We start from the raw sequence: 24,595 nt of genomic DNA, 5'->3' as shown, positions 1-24,595 counted from the left end.
ACAACAACAACAATAACTTACTGAGGAAAGTTGCAAGGGAAAATTGTTTCTTTTGTATTCCTGTTTGCAAGTGCTTTGCATGCCTTTTTACAGGACGTGAATGGCGCACCCGTGTATATACAAAAGAGAACGTTTATCTGTCTGTCTATCTGTCTGTCTATCCTTTATGGAAATCGAGAGGGGTGCAAATAGAACTCTGTAAACAACTCTAGCAGGCGTAACATTTTTCAACGAAATTAAATGTGATGATTACAGCTGGTAAGGAGGCACCCCTGATGGACAAGATTAGAACCAATTAGAAATAATCAGCATGGTGGAAACAGGGTAGCCAAATACCGTAGTTTTTTTTTTTTTTCCCCTATATACTTTTACAACCACATCATTATTGGCTACAGTGGGTCAGGTGGGTGGACAGATTTGTGGGGTGGGCTTGGTTGAGTGAATGGGTGAGTGTGCAGGAGCATGGTGGATGGGAGGATGGGTGGGCAGGTGTAAATGGGTGTGGCAGGGCAGCATGGGTTGGTGAATGGGTGGGCAGGATGGGTGGGTGAGTGTGGATGAGTGAGTCGACTGGGTGGGTGGGAAGGTGGGTGGGAGGATGGATGGGCAGGGCAGGTGAGTGGCTGGGCACGATGGGTGGGTGAGTGTGGTTGAGTGAGTCGACTGGGTGGATGGGAAGGTGGGTGGATGGATCGATGGACAGGGTAGGTGAGTAGGTGGGTCAACAGGGTGAGTGGGAAGGGTTGGTGGGTTGATGGGCAGTGGGAAAATAGGTTTATGGTAGGAACTGGTCCATAGGAATATTTCCCGGGGGAAATGGGCCCAAGGAGGAATACGTGTAATGGCCATCCAGGGTCCCAGGCAATGCCGATATCCACGATAACAGTGTTATCCTGGCAAGGCCGGGTACCCTTGCTTTGTACTATAAACTGTGTAGTTTTGTTTCTGTGCTGGACACCTGTGCAGTCAATTTTTGGATACTAACACAAGCCATCTGCGTGTGAGGGCTGGAATAAAAAAGTTATCTCATTCATTCTTGCTTACCTGTGAGTGTAGACGAAGGGAAAGGTGAATGAAATACGTACTGTGTTGAAAATGATCTATTTGGACACATGTGCATGCTACGTTTAATTACGAGTACTAACTCAGGTGATCAGCAAGTGAATGCTTAAAACTGTGTGTGTGTGTGTGTGTGTGTGTGTGTGTGTGTGTGTGTGTGTGTGTGTGTGTGTGTGTGTGTGTGTGTGTGTGTTATTCTGTCTACAGCATACAGCATGATATCTAGAAAAGGTGACGGGCAATTCTATCTTACCCTTTGTAGATGTAGGATCCTCAAGCAAGGTTAGTGTAGTCCAATGGATTTTATGATATATGACAATGCTATTTGCGTTGTTAGAATGACGATTGAAAAGCCTCCAGTCACCTCCTCCGGATCCAATCTATGCAAGGCTGCCATTCCCACTGGGATGTTCTAACTACTACACCTCAAGGCATCTGACTCAGTATCTAGTGTCATATGCTTCAACAAAATGTGCAGGCCGTGAGTCGCATTCAACATTAATTGTACCGGGTATACTCAAACAAACTGTGGAATCCTCGTTTTTGGAATGCCACATTTGTGAGATCTTCAAATGGCAAAATTGCTGGGAAAAATGTGAAGCATCAGTACGTTCCTCACAAACGTTCCAAGATACAAATATAATGATATAGTAATCATTCTTCTTGTACCGTCACGGTATCAGTCTCACCCCACGACACAGCCTCGATTAAGCACATGGACATATTGTGGAATGCACTCATGGAGCGCGCCTATTGCACAATTGTGGAATACCATCATTTTGTTTAAGCATACGACCATCAGTAAAACAAAACCGTCCAGTGTCAGCCTGAATATAAAACGTATAGTCTTTTTACATTAACCTGACTCATATCTTTCTCTTTCTGCAGCTTTCTTTCCACATGGCTCAGTGGCAGAAAAATAATAATGCTGACTGCAGCTATTAAATATTTTCCACATCACTTCCTCGAGACTAAAATCGTATACTTGAGTTAAACATGGTAAAACTATGCATTCAGTATGGCGAAAGGGTAATTTTAAGTCAAGTTCGAGCGAAAAAAGTATAGGTTTATCTATAAATACTAAAGGATTAAAGAGGGGGATCCAGAAAAAGATCAGGGGGAGGGGGGTTCGCCACATAACAGACGAAGCGAAAATTCATTAGCAACACCTAGATTTTGTTTCATCCTTTACTTAGACCATATCCCTTGATTTTTTTGGTTTCTGTCGGTGGTGACGGAGTTAGCATCGCACGATCAGCGGCAGCCAATCATCGACAAGCATTGACTCTCGCACATGCCCACCCCACGTCCTCCGCATTGCACGAATTTATCATCGCTTATTGTTATCTGTTATGGGGATTGTGAAATATTGAAAGTCTGTAATTAATCGCTCGCTGGTAAAAAAAACTCTGCGGTTCAGGGGGATGGTTCACGGGCACCCAGTGAACCTCCCCTGGATCCGCCGATGGATTAATTTTAAGATCCTAGAATGACAGTGTTTCCTTCATCTAAACAAAATTGTCTAGAGTACGTATATAAAACAAGGCTAGATTCCTGCACTCTCTCTCTCTCTCTCTCTCTCTCTCTCTCTCTCTCTCTCTCTCTCTCTCTTATTCTACCTCCTCTGCCAAAAACTTCATAATGTCAATATCGTCTGCAGTTATCTTGGCCCTCTGGCGGATGTCTTCGAAAGTGTAGTCTTTCACAAGCTCTCCGTTCTCAAACACAGTCACCAACATGTCCTGTGGGGATATATAAATAATTATAAATACAGATATGTAAATAGATTATTCAGTGACGCCTGGTGGTTTAGTAGGTTAAGGTGATCTAACCGGATGGGGGCTGTGGGGGTTGCACCTGAGAGGTGGTTAGGACCTACTGCTCACACAGTACCACTCAGAGGCAAGTAATGCTGATCGCCCTTGCTTTAAATGTCGGGACTGAATAGCATTGTCCCGCTTCGTAAGCTCCTGTTTATCTGGGGAAATTGGGACTGAAATGATGGCTGGAAGAATATATAAGTAAACTGATAAATACATGAACAGAGCAATGAATTAATTATCATTTTGTCCTTCCTACTTTGAGATTACAGTATCTTTGTCTTGTCTTATGAAGGATCTCAGATAGGGATGAGGTTATTTCAAGTTCGAAATATCTTTCAGAATATGTGTAAATCGGCCTTGGGAGACCAAGAATAATCTGAAATGGACGTCATCTGGAATCAACAAGTTATCATTACTGTCATTATAATCACCATTATGATTAATCTAAAATCATAGTCAAAGCCAAAGTATTTATTAGCCTAAACTAATTACGATAGCCTAAAGAAAAAGTATCATATGAATAAGACTGAGTCCATCATATCTGACGATTTTTTGAAGGGATTCGAAAAGTCATTAAATAACTATGGCGATGCAAGTCCTTTAGCTAAAGACACCTTATTATTATGGTATTTTAGAAATACCCCTGTGGCGGGGGGGACACAATCTGGCCGCACTATGGGGAGGTACTACTACTCTGCGGCCAGGTTGTGTTAGGAAGAATACTGCCACCGTATTCCCTGCGTGTCGTAAAAGGCGGCTAAAAGGGGCGGGGTGAGGGGACTAAGGACCCTCTCCTCTGTTTTTTTAGTTCCTAAAAAGAGACAGGCCAGAGAAAGGGATGGGGGATTGAGTTATCCCCGTACCCTGAAGATTCGGTCTAAGAATGTGCGTGGATGTAGTACGATTGATGCTAAAAGGGAGGAGATTGGGAGAATGTTTGTGAGAAGAAAGTTGGATGTGTTAGCTTTGGGTGAAACGAAGATGAAAGGGAAGGGTGAGTCTATATTTGGAAGTGTGAATGGAAGATAGTCAGATGTTGATAGAGGAAGGGCAAGAGAAGGTGTGGCCTTGTTAGTGAGTCCGGAAGTATAACAGTGTGTGATTGATTGGAAGGAGGTGTCATCGAGACTGATGTGGGTGAAAGCGAAATTTGAAAGTGGGTTGTGGGCGTTTTGTGAGTGCATATGGGCCTGGTAGTGAAAGGGATGAAGAAGAGAGGGAGTCTCTCTGGAATGATGTTGATGAGTGTCTGCAGAGTTTTGAAGCGAATGTTAATGTGATATTGATGGGAGATCTGAATGCTAGAGTGGGAAATGTAGCAGATGAAGGTGTAGTTGGTATGCATGGTGTGCCTGGAAGAAATGAAAATGGGGAACGAATGATTGGAATGTGTGTTGAACGAGAGATGGTGATTGGAAATACCCTGTTTGAGAAGAAAGATATTTATAAGTATACATGGGTGAGACAGGAGGGTGGAAGGGTTGTTGATAGAGCATTGATGAACTATATGGTTGTGTCCAGGAATGTACTAGGAAGATTGTTGGATGTGACAGTTCTGAGAGGGGATGGTGGAGGTATGTCTGACCACTGCCCGGTGGAGGGAAAGTTAAGAGTAGGTAAGAGATGGGTGAGAGCTATGAGAGTTAGGTGTGGCAGGGAGGTTTTGAAAGTGAGTAAGTTGGATAAGAAAGAGAAAATGATAGAGTATCAGGAGAAATTGAAAGATGAGTGGAACGCAGTGAAAGATCAGGAAAATGGCAGTGTGGAGGAGAAATGGTAGTTGTTTAAGAGTGCTGTGGTGGGCATGCGGAAGAGGTGTGTGGTGTGAGACGTGTGGGTGGTGGTGTAAGAAAAGGAAGTGAATGGTGGTGCGAGGAAGTAAGTATGGTTGCGGCTAAGAAGAGACGTGCCTATGAAGTGTGGCTGCAGAGGAAAGATGAGGTGTCATATGAGAGGTATAAGGAAAAGAGGAATAGGGCGAGAAGGGCATAATGCTGAAATGACAGCAGATGAGAGGTGGGGTAGGCGATTGACTGAGAACTTTCAACAGAATAAGAAAATGTTTTGGAAGGAAGTGAAAAGGGTGCGAAAGGGAGAGTCTGGGAAGGAAGAGCGAGTAAAAGCAGAGGATGGAAGGATGTTAAATGAGATGGATGCAGTAAAGAAGAGATGGGCAGAGTATTTTGAAAGACTGTTAAATGTAGTGGAGGAAAGGGAGGCTGATATTGTGGCAGATGGAAGGGTGCAAAGAATAAATGTGTTGGGAGAGTTCAATGATTCTTTGATCACCAAGGAGGAAGTGCAGGAGGCAGTAAAGGAGATGAAAAAAGGGAAAGCTGCAGGTATGGATAGGTGTGCTGTGCAATGCCTGAAGGGTGGTGGAGTGACTATTGATGACTGGTTAGTAAGATTGTTGAATGTGTGCTTTGTGCAAGGTATGATGCCAATTGACTGGGCTAGTGCTTGTGTGGTTCCATTGCATAAAGGCAAGGGTGATAAGTATGAATGTACTAGCTTTAGGGGTATAAATCTGCTGAGTGTTATAGGTCAGGTGTATGGTAGTGTGTTAAGAGTGGTAGAGAGGGTACAGAGGGAGTGATTGGTGATGAGCAGTGTGGTTTTAGGAGAGGGATGGGATGTGTGGATCAGGTGTTTGCTGTGAGGCAAGTGTGTGAAAAGTATTTAGCGAAAGGCAAGAATGTGTTTTGGGCATTTATGGATTTAGAGAAGGCGTATGATAAAATTGATAGGGAGGCTCTGTGGATTGTTTTAAGATTGTGTGAAAAATGTTTAATAATTCTGGTAAACAAATCGGGGCCCTCTTTCTGGGCACCAAAATGTGTGAAATGTTAAATGTATCCAAGTCGGTATCCCTGCCGGGACACCGCTATGCAAGAAATTTCTGGTATTTACTAATAACTCGTAGGTCGTTACTCGTTTATAAAGTTGTTCTTAAGTAAATCAAACAAGTCTCATAGAGTTAGGTGAAACGTAACTTAACCTTAACTCACCTACAATAACTATTTCTCTTCTATCTCATAGCTAATCCCCCCTTGAATTGGCCAATTCGTAAAGGATACTTAGCTAGTGAAGAGGGAGTGATCGATAACCGATGACGATGAGGCTGCTTAGTGTAATTGCTTGAGCAAGCAAGCGTCCTTATGGTGCGTATGTACAACCTAGCTTGAAAGTGACTAGGAACAGAGTGTGTGAACGCGGCAATTCTACCTCCCTCATAGAATGGTAGGTTGCCAACTTTTAGTTATTTACAGTACTAAATACAGTCAAATTACATCATGATATGTACAGGGCAAATCTAACAAATTAATCTTAGTTCCACTTAAATTAAAGTTAGACCAATTATTCCCTTTAACTATGTAAATATCTTAATTCCACATCTGCCTTAACAGGGGAATCTTTCCCTGCTTGCCACGTCACCTATCGCGCAGACGCAGCTTAGGTCAGTGGAAAATACCACATAATTACATGTATTTACAATGCATAGTTGTCCTCAGGGGTTAAATGCAGTAGCATTTAATTTATCACTAACAAGAATTATTAAAGAGAACGTCGTTTCTGGGTTATTAAAACCGCTTGAATAATTAACAACAGTCTCTACGTCCTCTGCCTTTAACCAGGGATAAACTATGATAAATTTAGAGAGCGCAACTGCTCTGGGGGAAAATATTTCCCACAGTTTTGGGGCCGGCGGAAAATGATACGTTGTATCATGTAATATGACCCTTAGCCAAGAGTTCCCTCCATAATTCTCGAGAACCCTGTGCTGCGGCCCTACTAGGTCGCGCCTCTTGACCCGTTTGATCTTCACCATTCTCTGAATCCGGAGTGGCTGCTAACTCAAGGGGTACCAGTTTATCAATAGTTTTTATACTGGTATGTCCCCTGCATTTTATTTTTACGAGTCTCAGCACCCCTTCAGAATCTGGGTGTGTGGAGATCACTTTAGCTAATGGCCACTGGGATCTTGGCTGTTCAGTCTTCACCAAGACCACATCTCCTATGTTAATAACTGATTTGTTGCTGGCAGCTTGAGCTCCATAAAACCTCTCGCCTAGGCTCAAAAGATACTCTTCGCTCCAATGTCTATTCCATGTATCCAGCACCCTTTTCAGACGTTGATATCCCTCCCGCAGATGTTGTCCTAAATCATTAGTTTCTATGTTAGGATCATCAACTTCTTCCTGGATATCCACACAAGGCATCGGATGGAGCTTCCTGCCATATAACATGTGAGCCGGTGTTAAGGCCTCTAGCGAGTCGCTAGTGTCATCTTGGTAAGTCAGAGGTCTATTATTAATCCTGGCTTCAATTTCAGTTATTACTGTTCTTAAATCTTCTCTCGTGATCTTAGTTCTATGTAATGTTTTCCTCAGGCAGTTCTTGACAATACCAATCATTCTTTCGGTAAATCCATTTTGCCATGGAGCTCTTGGAGCTGTGAACTGCCAAATACAATTTCTGATTCCCAGCGCCGACTTAACCTTCGGGTCTTTCATTATGTTCAACAGTAAGGGAGCTGCTCCAACGAAATTAGTTCCGTTGTCGCTTATTAACTTGCCAGGACATGACCTTCCAGCAGCAAATCTGCGAAAGACATTGAGGAATGTCTCTGAGCTTAGGTCTTCCGCTAATTCTAGATGGACTGCCCTTGTGTAGGCACAAGTAAATAAACAAATGTAAACTTTATGGGGAGTTTCCTCACCCGTAACAGTTATAGCCCCTGTGTAGTCCACTCCTGTTATATGGAAGGGCCGACTTATGCACACCCTTTCCTTCGGTAGGGCTGGTGGTCCAGGGTAGTTAAAAGGTCTCTGCTCATACATCCTACAAATGATGCAGTTTTTGAGATATTTTTTAATAACCTGTCTACCCTTATGAATCCAGTACCTTTCCCGAATTTGGGCTAAGGTCTGCGGTACACCTCCATGGAGAGTGGAATCATGGGCTTCCTTTATAATAAGTTGTACAAAGCACCCACTCTTAGGTAATAAAATGGGATGTTTGGTTTGGATGGGCAAATCAGCCTTTACCAATCGGCCTCGACATCTTATCAGACCCTTTCCGTCTAAGAACAAGCCTAAATTCTTCATCAGCTTATTCCTTTTTCCAGTGTCTTGGCCTAAAAGTTTATATATTTCCCCGTAAGAATTTCTTTGTACTCTTTTCAGCCAGTATTCTAGGGGATCTAATTTCTGAAACCCCACCTTCTTATTCAAAAATTCAACAACCAATTTAGTAGTATTTAGAAGTTGTCTTATTGATGAAAATCGGCTGATGTCAATCACTTCTGGCTCAGGTACTACAGGATCCAAGTTCACTGCACTAATCTCAGCAATACTGTACTGTTTCTGTTCAGGCCAATCCTTAGTGAGTAACCATTTAGGACCTTTAAACCACAAGTTATCTTTGATCAGTCTCCTTACGGTTGAACCTCTCGAGAGCAGATCAGCTGGATTCTGTTTGGAGGACACATGCATGAATTTAAATTTGGAAGACAGCTCTTTAATAGTATTCACTCTATTACGGACGAAAGGAATTTTGCTGTCTTCCTTCCCTATCCAGTAAAGACAAATCTCACTGTCAGTCCATATGTAAATGTCCTCAAACTGAGTATCAAGAGTAATGGTTATATACCTGGCCAATTTAGTTCCTACTTCTATGGAAGCCAATTCCATTTGAGGTAGGGTTCTTCCTTTAATTGGCGCAACTCTGGCTTTGGACATTATAATCTTACTATCCTCTCCTGTTGCGCAATAAGCTACTGCTCCATAGGCCCTTTGAGAAGCATCACAAAATATGTGTAAGTGCAACTTCTCATTACTGTTTATTTTCCTGGGAATACATATGCTTGATGTAGTTTCAAACGCCTTTCTAATCTGTTCCCATTGTTCCACATATGTCTCACCCAATTCAGTGTCCCAGTCGAACTTTTCTCGCCAAGTCTCCTGTACTAAACATTTGCCCCTAATAACTATAGGACTGACAAATCCTAATGGGTCAAATAGCTTGGAAACCTGGCTTAACAAGGACCTCTTGGTGAGAGTGACGTCAGAGAACTTAATTGGTTTCAAACTTATTACATCAGCTGTTGTATCCCAGTTAAGACCTAACACATTTTGAATTTTGGGAATGTCAGTATGTGGATAGTCCTCTTGTATTTTATTCCTCAAAAGCGGTGAATTTGTATTCCAGCTCTGTAACGGCAAATTTGCCTTCCCACATTCGGAATTGGCTACTTCATAAGCCTTCAAAGCTTCCGACTCTGTATCAGCAACACCTTGCAAATTATCCATATAAAAAGCCTGCCCTATTTCTGGACATTTGGCATTTTCAAAATGATGCTTTAAAGTGTTGCAAAGTAGGAAAGGACTAACACAAGAGCCAAAGAGCACCGATCGGAAACAGTAAGTTTTCAATGGACTATCCTCATTTTGAGGATCATGAGGCCAGAGGAATTTTGTAAATTTCCTATCCTCATCTCTCAGTCCTATTCTGAGAAAAGTCTTACTAATGTCTGCTGTGTAAGCGTAAGGTTTCTCTCTAAATCTTAGTAACACATTCCCTAACTTCTCTGTTAGTGTAGGTCCTGAGTATAGGCAATCGTTCAAGCTAGCTGATCCCTTGGACGCTTTACTACTACAGTTGAATACTATCCTTATAGGAGTAGTTACTGAATCCTTGCTTACAGCATGATGTGGTAAGTAGTGTCCTTCTTTGTGGTTAACAGGGTATTTTACCTCTTCTATAAATTTATTCTTCAATTGATCCTTTATAATATTATCATATAGGGTCAGATGTTCTGGTTTATCTCTCAACTTTCTTAGAAGAGAATTTAACCGAGCTTTAGCTGCTTGGTAATTTGTTGGTAACTCTGAGTGGTTTAGTTTCCATGGTAATCCTACCCAATACTGTGCATCTTTAAATTCAACAGACTGATTATACAGATCCAATGTTATTTTATCTTCAGGGGTTGGTTCCTCAGAGTGTATACCTATACTGTCTAGGTCCCATAGTTTTGTGTACAGGTTCAATTTTTTCATCCAACAAGTCATTTATCTGAGTAGGTTCTAATTCCGCACCTATTCTAGCTACCATCAATGACTGTGTGGAGGTAACAAAGACCGAGTCTATTAGTTTGGCCTCTCCTTTAACTTGTTTTGGAAAAGGCAACTGACCCATAATAAGTTTACCTCCTGGACTCTTGAACAACTGTACCTTATTCCTTTTGAAAGTCCTATGTAGGAATCTTCCACAATAATCAGAACCAATTATCATTTTTATGGGACCCACAGTATCTGATTCAACATTCCGTTTAGCCAACTTTATCCCTGAGCTTTGTAGATGATCAGAGGTTTCCTTCAATCCCTTTATGTATATACTTGTCTCCAAAGTATCAAGCACAGCTGCTGTTATACGGCATTTATATCTGCCTAATTGTATTACAGGTCTAACTAAATCAAAAGACTGAGCCTTCCTAGTTGTCAAGAATCCTGTAATGGCTAGATTTACCTTGCCGATAACTGGTAACTTTAATTTCTCCACAATGTCTGCTGAAATGAAAGTTTTCTGAGCACCCGTATCAAACAGGGTACATACTAATTGGTTTCTATTCTCAAACAATACTTTCACATCTGCTATTGGTACTGCAGCTGGCATTACTAATGGAGCATTCCCTTTTGCAATTGTCATATTGACGCTTGCAGGTTTAGGAACCTCAATTTTCATCCTAGGGCATAAAGCACTATGATGATGATCTTTTTTGCATTTAAAGCAAAGATTTAATTTAGTCTTACAGTCCGCGGCAGTATGTTCGGAGTTCATACAGATTATACAACACCCCAGTTCCTGAAGCTTCCCTATTCTAGAAGAATAATCAGGGTAGTGTTGACAAAATACACTGGAATGTTGCTCACCACAAAAGACACAAACTTTTCTGTCTTTTACCATGGAAGGTTTTATTTCCTTAATATCTTCAGCATGTCTATTCCTGATCTTTAATACTTTATCCTCGGCCTTTGTGGAGCTAAGGAAAGTACCTATCTCTTCTTTAGGCACATACTTAGTCTTCTCTGACTTAACTTTCCCAATCAGTTGGTTAGTGGGTTTTTTCTTTACTTCAGTCTTCTGTTTGACCTCAGTAGTGTTTAATGTTCCTTGCAAATGTTTACAGAGTTGCATCAAGCCTTCCTCTATCTCTTCACAGGAGAAATTATCCTTCTGGTACCTACCATACAAAGCATCCTTGGTTTTCGGTGGTAGCTTTAAGGAAACAATTCTTGAAAACACCCAATCTGATGTTTTAATATCTTGGTAAGTACCTAAGGCCTTTAAATTACAACTTAGTGCAATTCTAAATTTTTGCAAGGAATCAAAATCGTGCCTAGGCGTGGGTAATTCTATTAGAGCCCGCAATAATTGATTTATAATTTGTTCCCTGTCTTCGTAATTTTGTCTAAGGATGGTCAAAGCCACCTCATAGTTATTTTCTTCTACTGGTAATTCTTTTATCAGTTGATATGGTGTTCCCTTGACCTGTCCTAACAAATACGTAAGTTTGGTGACTTTAGGGAGATCTGTTCTATCGTGTACCAAATATTTGAACTGATCCCAGAAAGATTTCCAGTTCTGCTCTCCATCAAATTCCGGAAGCGTTATTTGTGGTAACACAGCTCTACTCTGCTGTGCCACAACTTGTGTTTCCGCGGCAGTGTCAGCTAATTCTGACTCTAGTGTCTTTACTACAGTTAAGTATTCTTCTAATTGGTTTTCAAACTTCGTAGTTTCTGACTCTAAGAGTTCCTTATTCTCAGCCTTTACTATAGCCGCTTCTAAAGTTAAGTAACTCTCTTCGTACTTACTCCAACGATCTTTCAGAATATTTAGGAGACTATTTATTCTCTCCTTGGTCAGAGGTATTTGGTCCAACGACTGGTTACAATCATTTATGGCTCTAGTTACCCATCCTGCCTTACTACTAGAAGATCTTTGCAATAAAGAAACAGACATATTGACGGAGTTCTAATTTAATAATTTAATTATGAATTCCAACCACAATTTTACCTCAACTTAGTAATGATTTGATTATTTTAAATTTTGAAGAGGGCAGGGATTAAGTCCTCATTGAGCAAATTATCCCCTCTCCCAATTTCGTAATATTCATTACAGCTCAGCTAATTATTTAGTTTAATTTTGAGGAGTGTAGGGATTAGGTCTATACTTTTAACCTATTCCCCCAGGGTTATTAAACCTCTAGGGTTTTATTTCATCCCCACACTCAATTGCCAAAACACCCACATTCCCCGAGCTCAGAATTTATTACCTCAATACTCCATAGGCCCACCCATAGCTTGTACAGCATAGAACTCTCCTTTCTTATGTTCTACATAATTTATAAATTTCTGCAGAACCGCTTCCCTACCATGATGGTTCCAATGTATACCATCAGATCTCAACATTGCTTGGAAGGGCTTGGCATTAAAATGTATGAAATCCCTTCCCTTCCTGGCCCGTTGCAACTTCCGGTTTACAGCTCTGCTAACTAATTTATATGTTCCATAACAAACTGGAGAGCCATATGGCAGGTTCCTTGGCTCGAGGAGGGTTATGGCTTCTGAGGATTTACAAGAGCCCTCTATGGCTCCTACCACTGCTAAAATATTCTCCACTACTTCATTGCAACCGAACGTAGTAGTAGCTATGCCCATTAAAAGCAACTTTAAACACATTCAGCGCGTCGGCACACATCGGTTTTCCTCACTCGGGGCACCAAAAATGTGAAAAATGTTTAATAATTCTGGTAAACAAATCGGGGCCCTCTTTCTGGGCACCAAAATGTGTGAAATGTTAAATGTATCCAAGTCGGTATCCCTGCCGGGACACCGCTATGCAAGAAATTTCTGGTATTTACTAATAACTCGTAGGTCGTTACTCGTTTATAAAGTTGTTCTTAAGTAAATCAAACAAGTCTCATAGAGTTAGGTGAAACGTAACTTAACCTTAACTCACCTACAATAACTATTTCTCTTCTATCTCATAGCTAATCCCCCCTTGAATTGGCCAATTCGTAAAGGATACTTAGCTAGTGAAGAGGGAGTGATCGATAACCGATGACGATGAGGCTGCTTAGTGTAATTGCTTGAGCAAGCAAGCGTCCTTATGGTGCGTATGTACAACCTAGCTTGAGAGTGACTAGGAACAGAGTGTGTGAACGCGGCAATTCTACCTCCCTCATAGAATGGTAGGTTGCCAACTTTTAGTTATTTACAGTACTAAATACAGTCAAATTACATCATGATATGTACAGGGCAAATCTAACAAATTAATCTTAGTTCCACTTAAATTAAAGTTAGACCAATTATTCCCTTTAACTATGTAAATATCTTAATTCCACATCTGCCTTAACAGGGGAATCTTTCCCTGCTTGCCACGTCACCTATCGCGCAGACGCAGCTTAGGTCAGTGGAAAATACCACATAATTACATGTATTTACAATGCATAGTTGTCCTCAGGGGTTAAATGCAGTAGCATTTAATTTATCACTAACAAGAATTATTAAAGAGAACGTCGTTTCTGGGTTATTAAAACCGCTTGAATAATTAACAACAGTCTCTACGTCCTCTGCCTTTAACCAGGGATAAACTATGATAAATTTAGAGAGCGCAACTGCTCTGGGGGAAAATATTTCCCACAGATTGTATGGACTTGATGGTAGGTTACTAAAAGGGGTGAAAAGTTTTTATGTAAATAGTACAGCGTGTGTAAGAGTGGGAAATACTGTGAGTGATTGGTTTCCCGTGAGAGTGAGGCTGTGGCAGGGATGTGTGATGTCGCCTTGGTTGTTTAATATTTATATGGATGGTGTTGTAAGGGAGGTGAATGCAAGAGTTTTAGGTGGAGGGCTGAGTCTGGTGAATGTTGATGGTGGAGGGTGGAATCTGAAGCAGCTGCTGTTTGCAGATGATACTGCACTGGTGGCAGATTCAGAGGAGAGATTGAGACAGTTGGTAGAGGAGTTTGGAAGGGTGTGTGAAAGGAGAAAATTGAAAGTAAATGAGAATAAGAGTAAAGTGATGAAGTGTACGAGGTCGGTAGATGGTAAGAGGATTAAAATAGTTTTGAATAGTGAGTTGCTTGAGGAGGTAGAGTGTTTTAAGTATTTAGGGTCACATGTTGCTGTGGATGGAAGAATAGATGCAGAAGTGAAATTCAGAATAAATGAAGTAGGAAAGGTGCTGGGAGGAATGAAAAAAGTGTTTACATGTTCGCTTAGAAAGGATGTAAAGAGAAGCCTGTATAAGGGTGTTATGAGACCAACTACATTATATGGGGCTGAAACATGGAATATGGGAGTAGCAGAGAGGAAAAGTTTGAATGTATTGGAGATGAGGTGTCTGAGGAGTATGTGTGGAGTGACGCGTATGGATCGAGTGAGAAATGATGAAGTGCGAAGGAGACCTGGAGTTGTTTGATCGAGTTAAGCAGAGGGTGTTGCGATGGTTTGGGCATATGGAGAGAATGGATAATGAGCGATTGGTGAAAAAGATAACTAGATCTGATGTGAGAGGTGTAAGGCTGAGAGGGAGACCACAAATAGGATGGATGGACAGTATGAAGAGAGCGTTGGATGAGAGAGGGATGTCTGTTGAGCAAGGAAGAGTGGCTGTGCGTGACAGAAATAAATGGAGAGAAATTGTGAATGAATAAATAATGACGCAGCCCTGAGGGGATATTCTCCCGCATTTGGTCTGATAAGATAATCAGGTCAGGTGCGGGTAAGTGGATGGGTCTATTATGATGTGGCAGGGATAAACCAGCTCTGCTGTCGGGCCCTGCTGCGGATGTCACTGACTGCACTGCGCAGTTGACCCTCGTGAGTGAGGATCTGTCCCTTCTCCCCTCTGGGGCTAAGATGCAAATGAATGTGTTTGAGTGGATGAGTAAATGGGGAGTGTGTCGTCCTGTCTCGGCTACCTCCCTTTCCTTGGGGGAAGCAGCCTAGGTATTTAGATATATAGATTACTATTCACAGAATATTGAGATTCGTACTCTTGACTTTCAAAGAAGCTTTGTTAGTAGCAGACATGAGATCATCAGGTAAATTTTTTCAGTTCAAACGTCCTGAGAATGAGATGAACCTTTTCTCTAATTCAGTGTTAGATTTAGGAGGCCTTAGCATTGACCTGTTTCTGGTGGTACAGTTGTGAACATTTAATGGAGCTTCAAAACTAGTACGAAGTAAGAGCTGGTATGCAGATGATCATACACAAGTTAACCGAGTTTTATATATATATATATATATATATATATATATATATATATATATATTATCCCTCCAAGATTCGATGTAATAAAGCCACAGTCATGTCCGGGACTTGGTTTTGTCTGAGACTTGAGGAAAAATGCCCCTTGGCATATACTTATAGACCCCGACCCAACCTAACTTTGAAAGCCACCTAAATAACTCCTTACCGGACACGCACAGCACGTATTTAAGACCCTGTGCACACAAATAAGGGACAGGGACCATGAAATAAATGAAAAGGAACCAGCAAATGAGAAATTAGAAGTATGCAAAGTATTTAGCAGTGTACAGGGTACTTACTACATATCCGTGAACGGCACAAAGATTAACCCGCCTCCTCTATGGCTCTGACAGTGGTGAAGATGCACGTTAAGCACGTACAGTATTCCAGTGTTATGCTCCACTTAATTCTCTGCATTGTGAATGATAATTGTTTAACACTGCACATTCTGTTCTTACTTGCACCATGCCAGTTGAAACACTCCAGTGTTGCATTCTGCATTTAACCGCTTGACATCAAAACACAGTTTGGAATAAGGAGGGTAATCCTGAACACTAAGTAATCAAAGCATAAACAATAACAATTGTAAAAAAAAAAAGTACACTTACCACCCAGTGATCGGCAGACAGGCGTCGTAACCCGTCAGGATGCAACAGCTGTGCAGGTTTCCCATGTGGTCTAGTGGCTAACAGAGCAACTGGACAAAGGTCAAAGAACTTCTCCTCGTCCTCCTCCTCCACCTTTTGAAGCCAAGTGATGAACGGGAATGTGTGGCAAGGCGATGGAGCCCTATTCATCTCAGGACACTCTGAACACAGCCGCAAGCTCACGTCTAATGGCAATTCAGCCTCTGTCAATGTTCTCAGTTGTGGGTCCAAGACTGAAGACTGGGGTCGAGTGGGTGGTGGTCGTCGTGGTAAGGAGAAGGGGCTGGCGCTCATGGGGATGGCAGGCTTAAAGGAGTCAGTCTTCAACTGATGATAGGTGCAGTGATTTTGTTGGTGGATGACAGCATCCCTGACTGCCTGCAGATCCATGGCCAGCTTGAGTGGCACCAACTCCCTGTCATACTGAGGGTGCTCGGCAAACTCAGGCACCTGCTCAATGCCAGCCCGTAGCACACCAAGACGAGGGAGTGATGGAGTGGTAGGGTGGCCAGGGTCAAGGTCCTCGTCCTCATCCTCACTGCTTTCCTCTGTTGGCCCCGCAGAGACAGCAGCAGCAATCTCCTCATCAGACAATGTCTGATAACCTGGATTGCCGCTGTTGTCATCCAGCACATCTCTCACATTGTCAACGTCAACATCCTCACTTGCTTTTCGTAGCCAAAGATGGAAATCATCCATGTCAAATCCTTCAAAGCAGTGCATGGCCTCGCATCTCTGAAGCAGATGAGACCAACTACTTTCCAAGGTTTTGAAGGAAGTTCCTTCCAAGCATTGGTCCAGTTGAAAATCGCAGACTTTATGTTATAATGCTGCAGATTCTCCAAAGTCTGCTCCCCACATGTGTCAACCGCTTCCTCGTCCTCAAGCACCACCATCACCTTGTTGAGGAACCTCTGACGGTACAATCTCCTAGCAGCCATGATAACACTCTGGTCCATTGGCTGAATGAGAGCAGTTGTATTAGTTGGGAGAAACAGGCACCTAATCCGCCCATCATCAGCAACCAAATCCTTTCCCAAAGGATGCGCGGGGGCATTGTCGAGGATTAGGAGAGCCTTCACCTGGCTGCAAGGGATTCCAAGTTCCTCTATCTGATAAAGGATAACCCCCTTGACAAAGTGTCTGAGGAACCAATCTCTGAAGATCTTTGTGGTAAACCAAGCCTTCACAGAATGGTACCACACCAATGGCAGGCTATCCATCAACCCATAGAGTCAATGTGGCTGCTTTGCACATCCAACAATAATGGGTTTGAGGTGGTGCATCCCATTAGCATTAGCACAGTACAACACCAAGACAAGTTGTTTGGACAACTTCCGATCGGGCACAGTCTTCTCCATCTCTTCTGCCCGGGTGTTGGTGGGTGCAGAGTGGAAGAACAGCCTAGTTTTGTCAGCACCGCAACCTGACCAAGAGCAAGGCCCTCCTTCTCGATCAGGCACCGCACTTTCTGGTGAAACAGCTCACCATTCTCCATGTACCTTATGACCAGTTAGTCCATGATGAAGTTTGAACCAGAAGAGCCAACCCTATGATGCCTCGAAACTGTGCACGTTGTGCAGGTATGCAGACTTCTTGGCTGCAGCCTTCAACTCAGTCCCATGCACAAGCATGCCAGCACCCCACTGCTGGCAGTACCAAACCAAAGTCAACTGGTTGATGATGGCATAACTGGGCTGGGACATCACCTGGTCACCCTTCCTGGTTGTATTGCCATAGTCCTGGCAGTACTGAGTAAGCTTGTCCTGTGATCTCTTGATATCAAAGTTGAGTGGGGCAAGTCAAATTCACGCAGAATGCGTGAAGTTGGCCAGCCAGTGTCAACCTTGCCCAATATCTCATGCTTCTTCTCCAGGGTCAAAACCTTCCTCTTGCATTTCTCAGGTGGTGGTGGGACCATCATCACACACATGAGAACACCGCAGAGGAGAATTAAGTCCTGCAGAAGGCAGAACACCATCACAAACTTAACAATTGTAGCTGCCATTGTGTAACCTCAGCTGGGCAAGTCCATACATGGAGAGACAAAGGCAGGGACTGAGGCACAATACTGCTGGGGGTTGCATGGTGTTGCCATGTCCCTACCTACGCTTGGCTATGAGCATAAAAGCAACAAACAGCACACTGACCTGAGTGCAAGGATCATTTTTCACATGTTTAGGTAAATTTTTGCAACATGGTGGAAAAAATGAGTCCCTGTACATAACAGGCCTAAGGAGCGGCGGAGTAATCCGGAGGGTATTGTAACTTTGACCATTCAGTAAGGGGGCAGATGGCTATGAGTGGCCAGGAGTTTCTGACTAATCCAGGCAGCCAGGGGGATTTCAACCATACTTTAGGGATCCATACAGCCGTTCTCACTCCCCATGTGGGTTACGCTGTCTTCCTCATGTGCCTCCAGAATGTTACCAGTGATTGGGGTGAACGGGGGATTTCTACCATTAAGTAGGGATCCATACAGCCATTCTCACTACCTTGTGGTTTATGTCTGTTTTCCTCGTGTGCAGTCGGGATATATTAATTGACTGGGGTGGCCGGGTGATTTCAACCATACATTAGGGGTCCGTACAGACATTCTTGCTCACCTTGTGGGTTTGGGTCTATTACCCAAGTGTGGACACAGAAGCCAGTGAGCCATGGAATAAAATTTTGTCAGTGGCTCCAGTTGCCTAAGCTGGAGCTTTTATGAATGGTTATGGACAAATAAATCCGGTTATGGTTATACTCGTAATATAGCCAAGCCCTGATGAACGGATATGGAGCATGAATAGATACAGACTGTATGGATAATCAAGGGATTACTAGAGAGATAGAGAGAATGGATAAAACTAATTTAAGAATACCAAAACAGACTCAAACTGAATATGTTCACCTCACGAATCAATGCAAGATAACAGAAACAAAATAAACCAAACTTAGCTAAATGTAAAACGAATATGCTCACCTCATCAGGGTTTCCACTTCCATGCTGTGCCGTGGTCCATTGTCCGTCCTTATAGTGAAGTGACAGGCGACCTTTTTTGCTGGTTTTGCCCGGGTCTGTACGTGGTTGTTTGTATATTTCCATCTCCTTCCCTCCCACTACTGCATGGCTTACCTTGTAGGCACACTTTAGGGTGTCTCTGTTTAGCTGGGATGGACATATTATTATTATTATTATTATTATTATTATTACCAGCCAATCATGAAGGTACTCCCAAGGAATGCTGGTGATTATGGAGAGCTGGAGCTCCTGTTTCACTAGCCTAGCCATCAGGATTCCCTGACCATTCCCCTTTGCTGACCTTTCGGTGTGACACTAACACGGAGAGTAAGCCAGCATTCTCCGCTAAACACTTCTCTCTAAATATCTCATGCACTGCCCTACACACACATTACATTATCACACAACGTAACCCACTACATCACAGGGGATGACGACAGCACAGGCATGCAGCCAGAAAACTTTGCCTCTGCTGCCTAGTGACGGATCTAAGGGGCACGGGCTCTGCCAGAATAGTTTTTGGAAATGGGATGGGATGGGGCTCGGATCTGTGCCAATGGGCACAGGGCACTGCGGTTCCCAGGGTGCTGCTTCTGCCCAACAGAGAGGGGCTAAAACCTATGAGTAGCACCCTAGGAGGTTACCCTACTGACGGGTGCATAATGGCTGGGAAGCTATAGTGCCAAAGCGTGCTTGAAGGGTGTCCCTGTAGCTGTCCTGGCAGGGTGTCTTGAGGTCATTGCCACAGCCACTAGCCACGGCTGGTGGGCTATGGGTTCCAGGTCCCATGCCTGGACTTGGAACTGTGAGGGTGGGCAGGGCTTGTGGTTTGTCTCATTCTTTATTTTACTGACATAACAAAAAAGGAAAATCAATAAGCATAAGCCTGAGGAAATTAAATTACCCAAGGGGTTTAGAGTGGCATCATGGACTGTGGGTAGTTTGAAGGGTATAGTGGGGGAAGCAACAGAGACACTGAGTAGGTGGCGGGTGGATGTTGGTTGCGTGCAGGAAGTTAAATATAGGGAAATATCTGTTACAGTGATTTCCAGGAAGGACACTGTCGATAGTAGCTATTTTGGCGGGAAAGTGTAGACGGATTTGTTGTTGTTGGTTGAGAAAATATATATATATTTTTTTAAGCGAGGAAGAAGGAACCAAAGGCTGAGCCCGCAATAACATTCCTTCCAAGAAAGAAAAAAAAATACAAAAGAGAGCCAAATTCAAGATCCATTCATTTCGAGATGCCTGGAATGTGTCATGAATGTAATGATAGTGAATGAAAGGATTATGGCAGTGAGACTATTGTTCATTAAACACATATAATTTCATTTATATCGTCATATGTTCCATAGCCTGACTTGGATGATGTAGAAAAAGACAGATTTTGGAATGACCTGATATGTATGGTAAATGGTATGGGGAATAATGAGACAGCAGTTTGACACGGCTCAAGAATATGAAGAGATATATGGGGGATGCACATATGGTATGAGGAATGTAGAAAGACAAAGGGTACCCGAATTTTGGGAGGAAATGAAAATGACTGTTTGCAACACGCATTTTAGGAAAATAGAGAGTAGGTTGATTACATATGAACCTTCGGGAAATAGTAGCCAGACTGATTATTTCCTGGTCAGGAGGGCTGATAGGAGATTGGTGAAGGATGTCAAAGTTATAGAGAGCGAAGAATGTGTGCAGCAACACAAATTACTGATATGTCACATGGTGCTTAAGGAGTGAGTGGTGAAGCAGAGGACCTATGCACCTATAGTCGCGGCAAGTGCCTCTGAGGTTATTTTCGTGCACTGGCAACCTACCCCTCAAAAGTGCATCCGATTTCGTTTATAATATGAGACTCATGTGATTCGTATATAATATGTTCGTGTATAATAATATCCGTGTATAATATATTCGTGTATAATAATATGATTCCTGTAAAATTTGATACGAAATGGGACGCAATTTTGACAGGTAGGTTGCCAGGGTACGATAACGACAACCTCTGAGTCGTGCACCGAAACTATAGGAGGAAAATATGAACGTGAAAATAAACAAGCAATAAGGCATGCCTTCTATAGCAAGATGAGTTGAGGTGAGACTAAACAGGGAGCTGTTGACAGAAATGTTAATGAACATTACAGAAACCTCAAGAACAATCTCCTGAGAGTTACTGATTCAGTGTGAGCGTGGACAAGAGGCTCTCCAAGACATAAGGTAACATGTTGATGTGATGAGGGTGTAGAAACCACAGTTAAGGAGATATGAAGTCTTTTCTAGGAATGGAAAAGAGCTGGTAACAGCGAGGAATACTTGGAAGCCAATCATAGAGATAGAAAAAAGGTATACAGGGCAAAATCTGAGTCTCAGAGACTTATTGCATAACCTAAATAGCACTGAAAGGAAAAATATGGTATTTAAGGTGACAAACCACATGAAAAGGGAAACAGGAATATCACAGATGAACAGTGTGTGAAGAATGATAAAGCAAAGGTATTGGTGCACAGTGGGGATATTAAAGACGCCTGAAGATAGCATTATAACAAATTGCTGAATGATGAGTTCGACTAGAATAAAGTAGGTCGGGAATCAGCGGATCCAGTGTTTGGCCTAGGCCTTTCATTAGTGCTGGTTCTGTGAGCAATGCAATAAGCAGGATGCAGTCGGGGAAGGTGGCAAGTGTGTCTGGGTTGACTGCTGAAATGCTGAAGGCCTCAGGAGGTATAGGAATGGGTTCAGGTACTGATTTGATAAATAAAATTACATTAGTGTATGACTGGCTGAAGAGTGTGATTGTAAATGCGTACAAGGGGAGGTGATGCCCTGGATAGAGGAAATTATAGACGCATAATATCTTGGGACCAGATAACGAAGGTACTGGAGAGAGTTCTATAAAGTATGATTAGGGATGGAGTGAATATTGATTAACTGCGGTTTGGGTTTATGCCATTCATTGGGAACATTGATGCCAAATTCACTGACAGCTTCAGCAAAAATGAACAGGAAAGAAAAGGGAGTTGTCCTTTGTTTTTGTTGATTTGGAGAAAACTTTGACAGAGACCCCAGAAAGGTGGTGACGTGGGCAATGAGAATAGAGGCTGGTCAGAGTAGTTATGGCTATGCATGTGGGTGTTCGCACTCATGTGAGAGTAAATGGAGATTTGAATTACGAGTTTTTCGTGAATGTTGGCGTGCATCAAGGGTCAGTCTTGACCCCCTTATTGTTCTTATGGTGCCTGAAGTTCTCTCGCATGACCAGAAATGAACCTCCATGCATAGATGTTGCATGCTGATGACTCTGTGTTGTTTGCAGAGAATGTAAGAGAGGCGGAAGAAAGATTTAGGAAGTGGAGAGGACTGGGGCAGATGGATTTAATGGCAAATGCAGAAAAAAACAGAAATGATGAAATCTTTGGTTGGTGGCGGTAGTCAAAACAGAGGGAGAATGGCTATGTGCAGTTAGCCACAAGGATGTGGGAAGTAACACCACCTTGTGCAGTATTTGTGGTAGTTGGAGGTAAAAGGGATGTAGCAGTAAAAGAGGCAAAGAAATAATACTGATTTCATGTGTACGGTGTGTTGGGGAAAGCATATGAAGGTTGTTAGGCGTAGACAAACTGATTTTGCTAGAAAGTCTCCTGAGTGCGTGAAGAGTTTTGTTATTTGGGAGATATGAACTAGAGATGAGGCTACAGTGGTTTGGGTAATGAGTGGTTGGAGGAAATTCAGGAAGCTGTTGCCTCACCTGATATTGAGAAAGCTTTCCCTGCGTGTTACAGAATCTTTGTATTCAGCATATTATGTGTGTAATGCTGTATGGTAGTGAGACCTGGGCAATAAAGGAAGATGATATACACTGGATCAAATGCACAGAAACGATAATGATTAGATGGATGTGTAGTGCGTCCTTGGATAAGAGGCCTGGAGGGACTAGGTTTACGAATGAAGAGTTGAGAGGAAGGATAGGACTGGAGCATGCTGGTGTTATGATGTAGAGAGGAGATTGAGATGGTTTGGGCACGTGGAGAGGATGGAGGACTAGCTTTGATATGGGCTGACGCCCACACATAGACACTTAGTATTGATGGGGCAGGTGGAGGTTATGGCGTTATGGCCACCACAACCACCACCACCACCGCTACTGACATGAACATCATCAGAGCTACCATCACCACCACCATCACCCTACAGCCACCACCATTTTCTGCAGAATAAAATCATCTGTTCATAGCATCAAAGAAGTGAAAGAAATCTGGCTGTTGATGTGCTACATCTCTCTCTCTCTCTCTCTCTCTCTCTCTGCATAGATGAATGTAACCTACGGAAATGCCCCGCAGTATTTTTCCTCTGTTCGATTGAATATTATCAAAGAAAAATCACAAATGTTAAGGCATGTTAGAGCTGTACACAAATATTAATACCCCTCTCTTAACTACGAATATATATTTATCATTCGAGGAATGTTTTGAAGTGCTCAGCTTCAGCACTAAAGAGAAGAATCCTATGACACCAATCACCCAAAGATGCAGAATATATCAATGAAAGCTGGGTGGGGAAAGTGAGAATTGTGAACGTCGGGGACAGGGTTGCAAGAGGCAAACCTAAAAAAACAAAAAAACTGGGACAAGGTTATAGAGTGTGACCTCCAGGATATGGGACTGAACAGGGATCGAGCAGAATGGAAAGCTGCCATTAGGTGACAAAAGCCGACACATGGACGCACATTGGATCTCCCATAAACGATACGATTACTTTTATTATTATTATTATTATTGTTAGTATTATTATTACTGTGGTAGGTGGGGGCGCTCACCATCCAATCACTCGATGTAGTGTTGCTCTCGGGTGTCTGCCCTTTCTCCTCTACCATCCTTCTTTCCTTCCATCCTCTTCTGTCTTTCTTTCCTTCAGTCTTTCCTTGTCCTTCTGCCTATAGGTTACTTTACACTCCCTCTTCCGTCTTTCTTTCCTTCATTCTTTCCTCGTCCTTCTGCCTGTGGGTGACTTTACACTGAGTGATAAGCCAAATGGTTTCCTGTACACCAGGAAACCATTTACTACGTTGGGTGGTAACCATATAACCAAATTCTGGCACTTAGTGGTTTAGTGGGTAATTATTGCGCTCCAATCGGAGTGGTTGGGGTTTATTGATCACGTAATGCCACTCAGGGATGAGTGAGGCTGGTCACTCTCATCTTAAATGTCAGGACCAACTGCCTAGCTCCTGTTTCAGCTGGCAGGAATCCCGCCACTGCGACCAAATTATGTTTCGGTTTGTATGAATTCCTCAACTGGTCACTAATATCAACTTATTGGAACCCCATAGCTGATCACCAGTTAAAGACTTCACCAGATCCTGTTTCAGAAATCTGCCACTAGGTTAGCTTCCGTCGCCCAGCTGTGATGCGGGGTAGGCATTGAGAAAGTAGCCAGTGCTTAATTTCTTTTTAATTTTGACACAAAGTAAAACACGTCAAAACATATTTTACTCATCAAATTACCCAGATGGCATGATATGCTACAAAGAAATTACAATATGGGAGCCCATTGATTATATATAATATATTATAAGTGTCATTTTGCAAACTCCGCTTTCGTCAGTTTACTCATCTCTGTAAGCATAACATAGAGACAAAACCTAGGCAATTTTACTAGAACCATCCATAAAGGAAGATAACAGTGATTAAAATATTTGTCATTCGTTAGTATCCACAAAAGAAAATAGATGTGTAGCCGCA

The 24,595-nt window shown here is 42.5% G+C and overlaps 1 protein-coding gene across 1 annotated transcript in view; it reads right to left on the bottom strand.

Moving 5' to 3' along the window:
• Positions 1-2,564: 2,564 nt before the first annotated feature.
• Positions 2,565-24,595, bottom strand: part of LOC145391625 (nicotinamide phosphoribosyltransferase-like) — a 385,561-nt gene continuing 363,530 nt past the window's right edge. Inside the window, exons 11-12 of the mRNA XM_080266164.1 lie at positions 18,819-19,004; positions 2,565-2,801 (exon numbers count right to left, since the gene is read on the bottom strand). Of these exons, the coding sequence (XP_080122290.1) occupies positions 2,670-2,801; positions 18,819-19,004 (318 nt within the window). The 3' untranslated portion in view covers positions 2,565-2,669. The remainder of the gene's footprint in view (positions 2,802-18,818; positions 19,005-24,595) is intronic.

This window comes from Coenobita brevimanus, chromosome 19, assembly GCF_032717465.1.
Source record: "Coenobita brevimanus isolate Jiangsu-jjx chromosome 19, ASM3271746v2, whole genome shotgun sequence".
Taxonomy (NCBI): Eukaryota; Metazoa; Arthropoda; class Malacostraca; order Decapoda; family Coenobitidae; genus Coenobita; species Coenobita brevimanus.
This window is presented reverse-complemented; position numbering and strand designations above follow the sequence as displayed.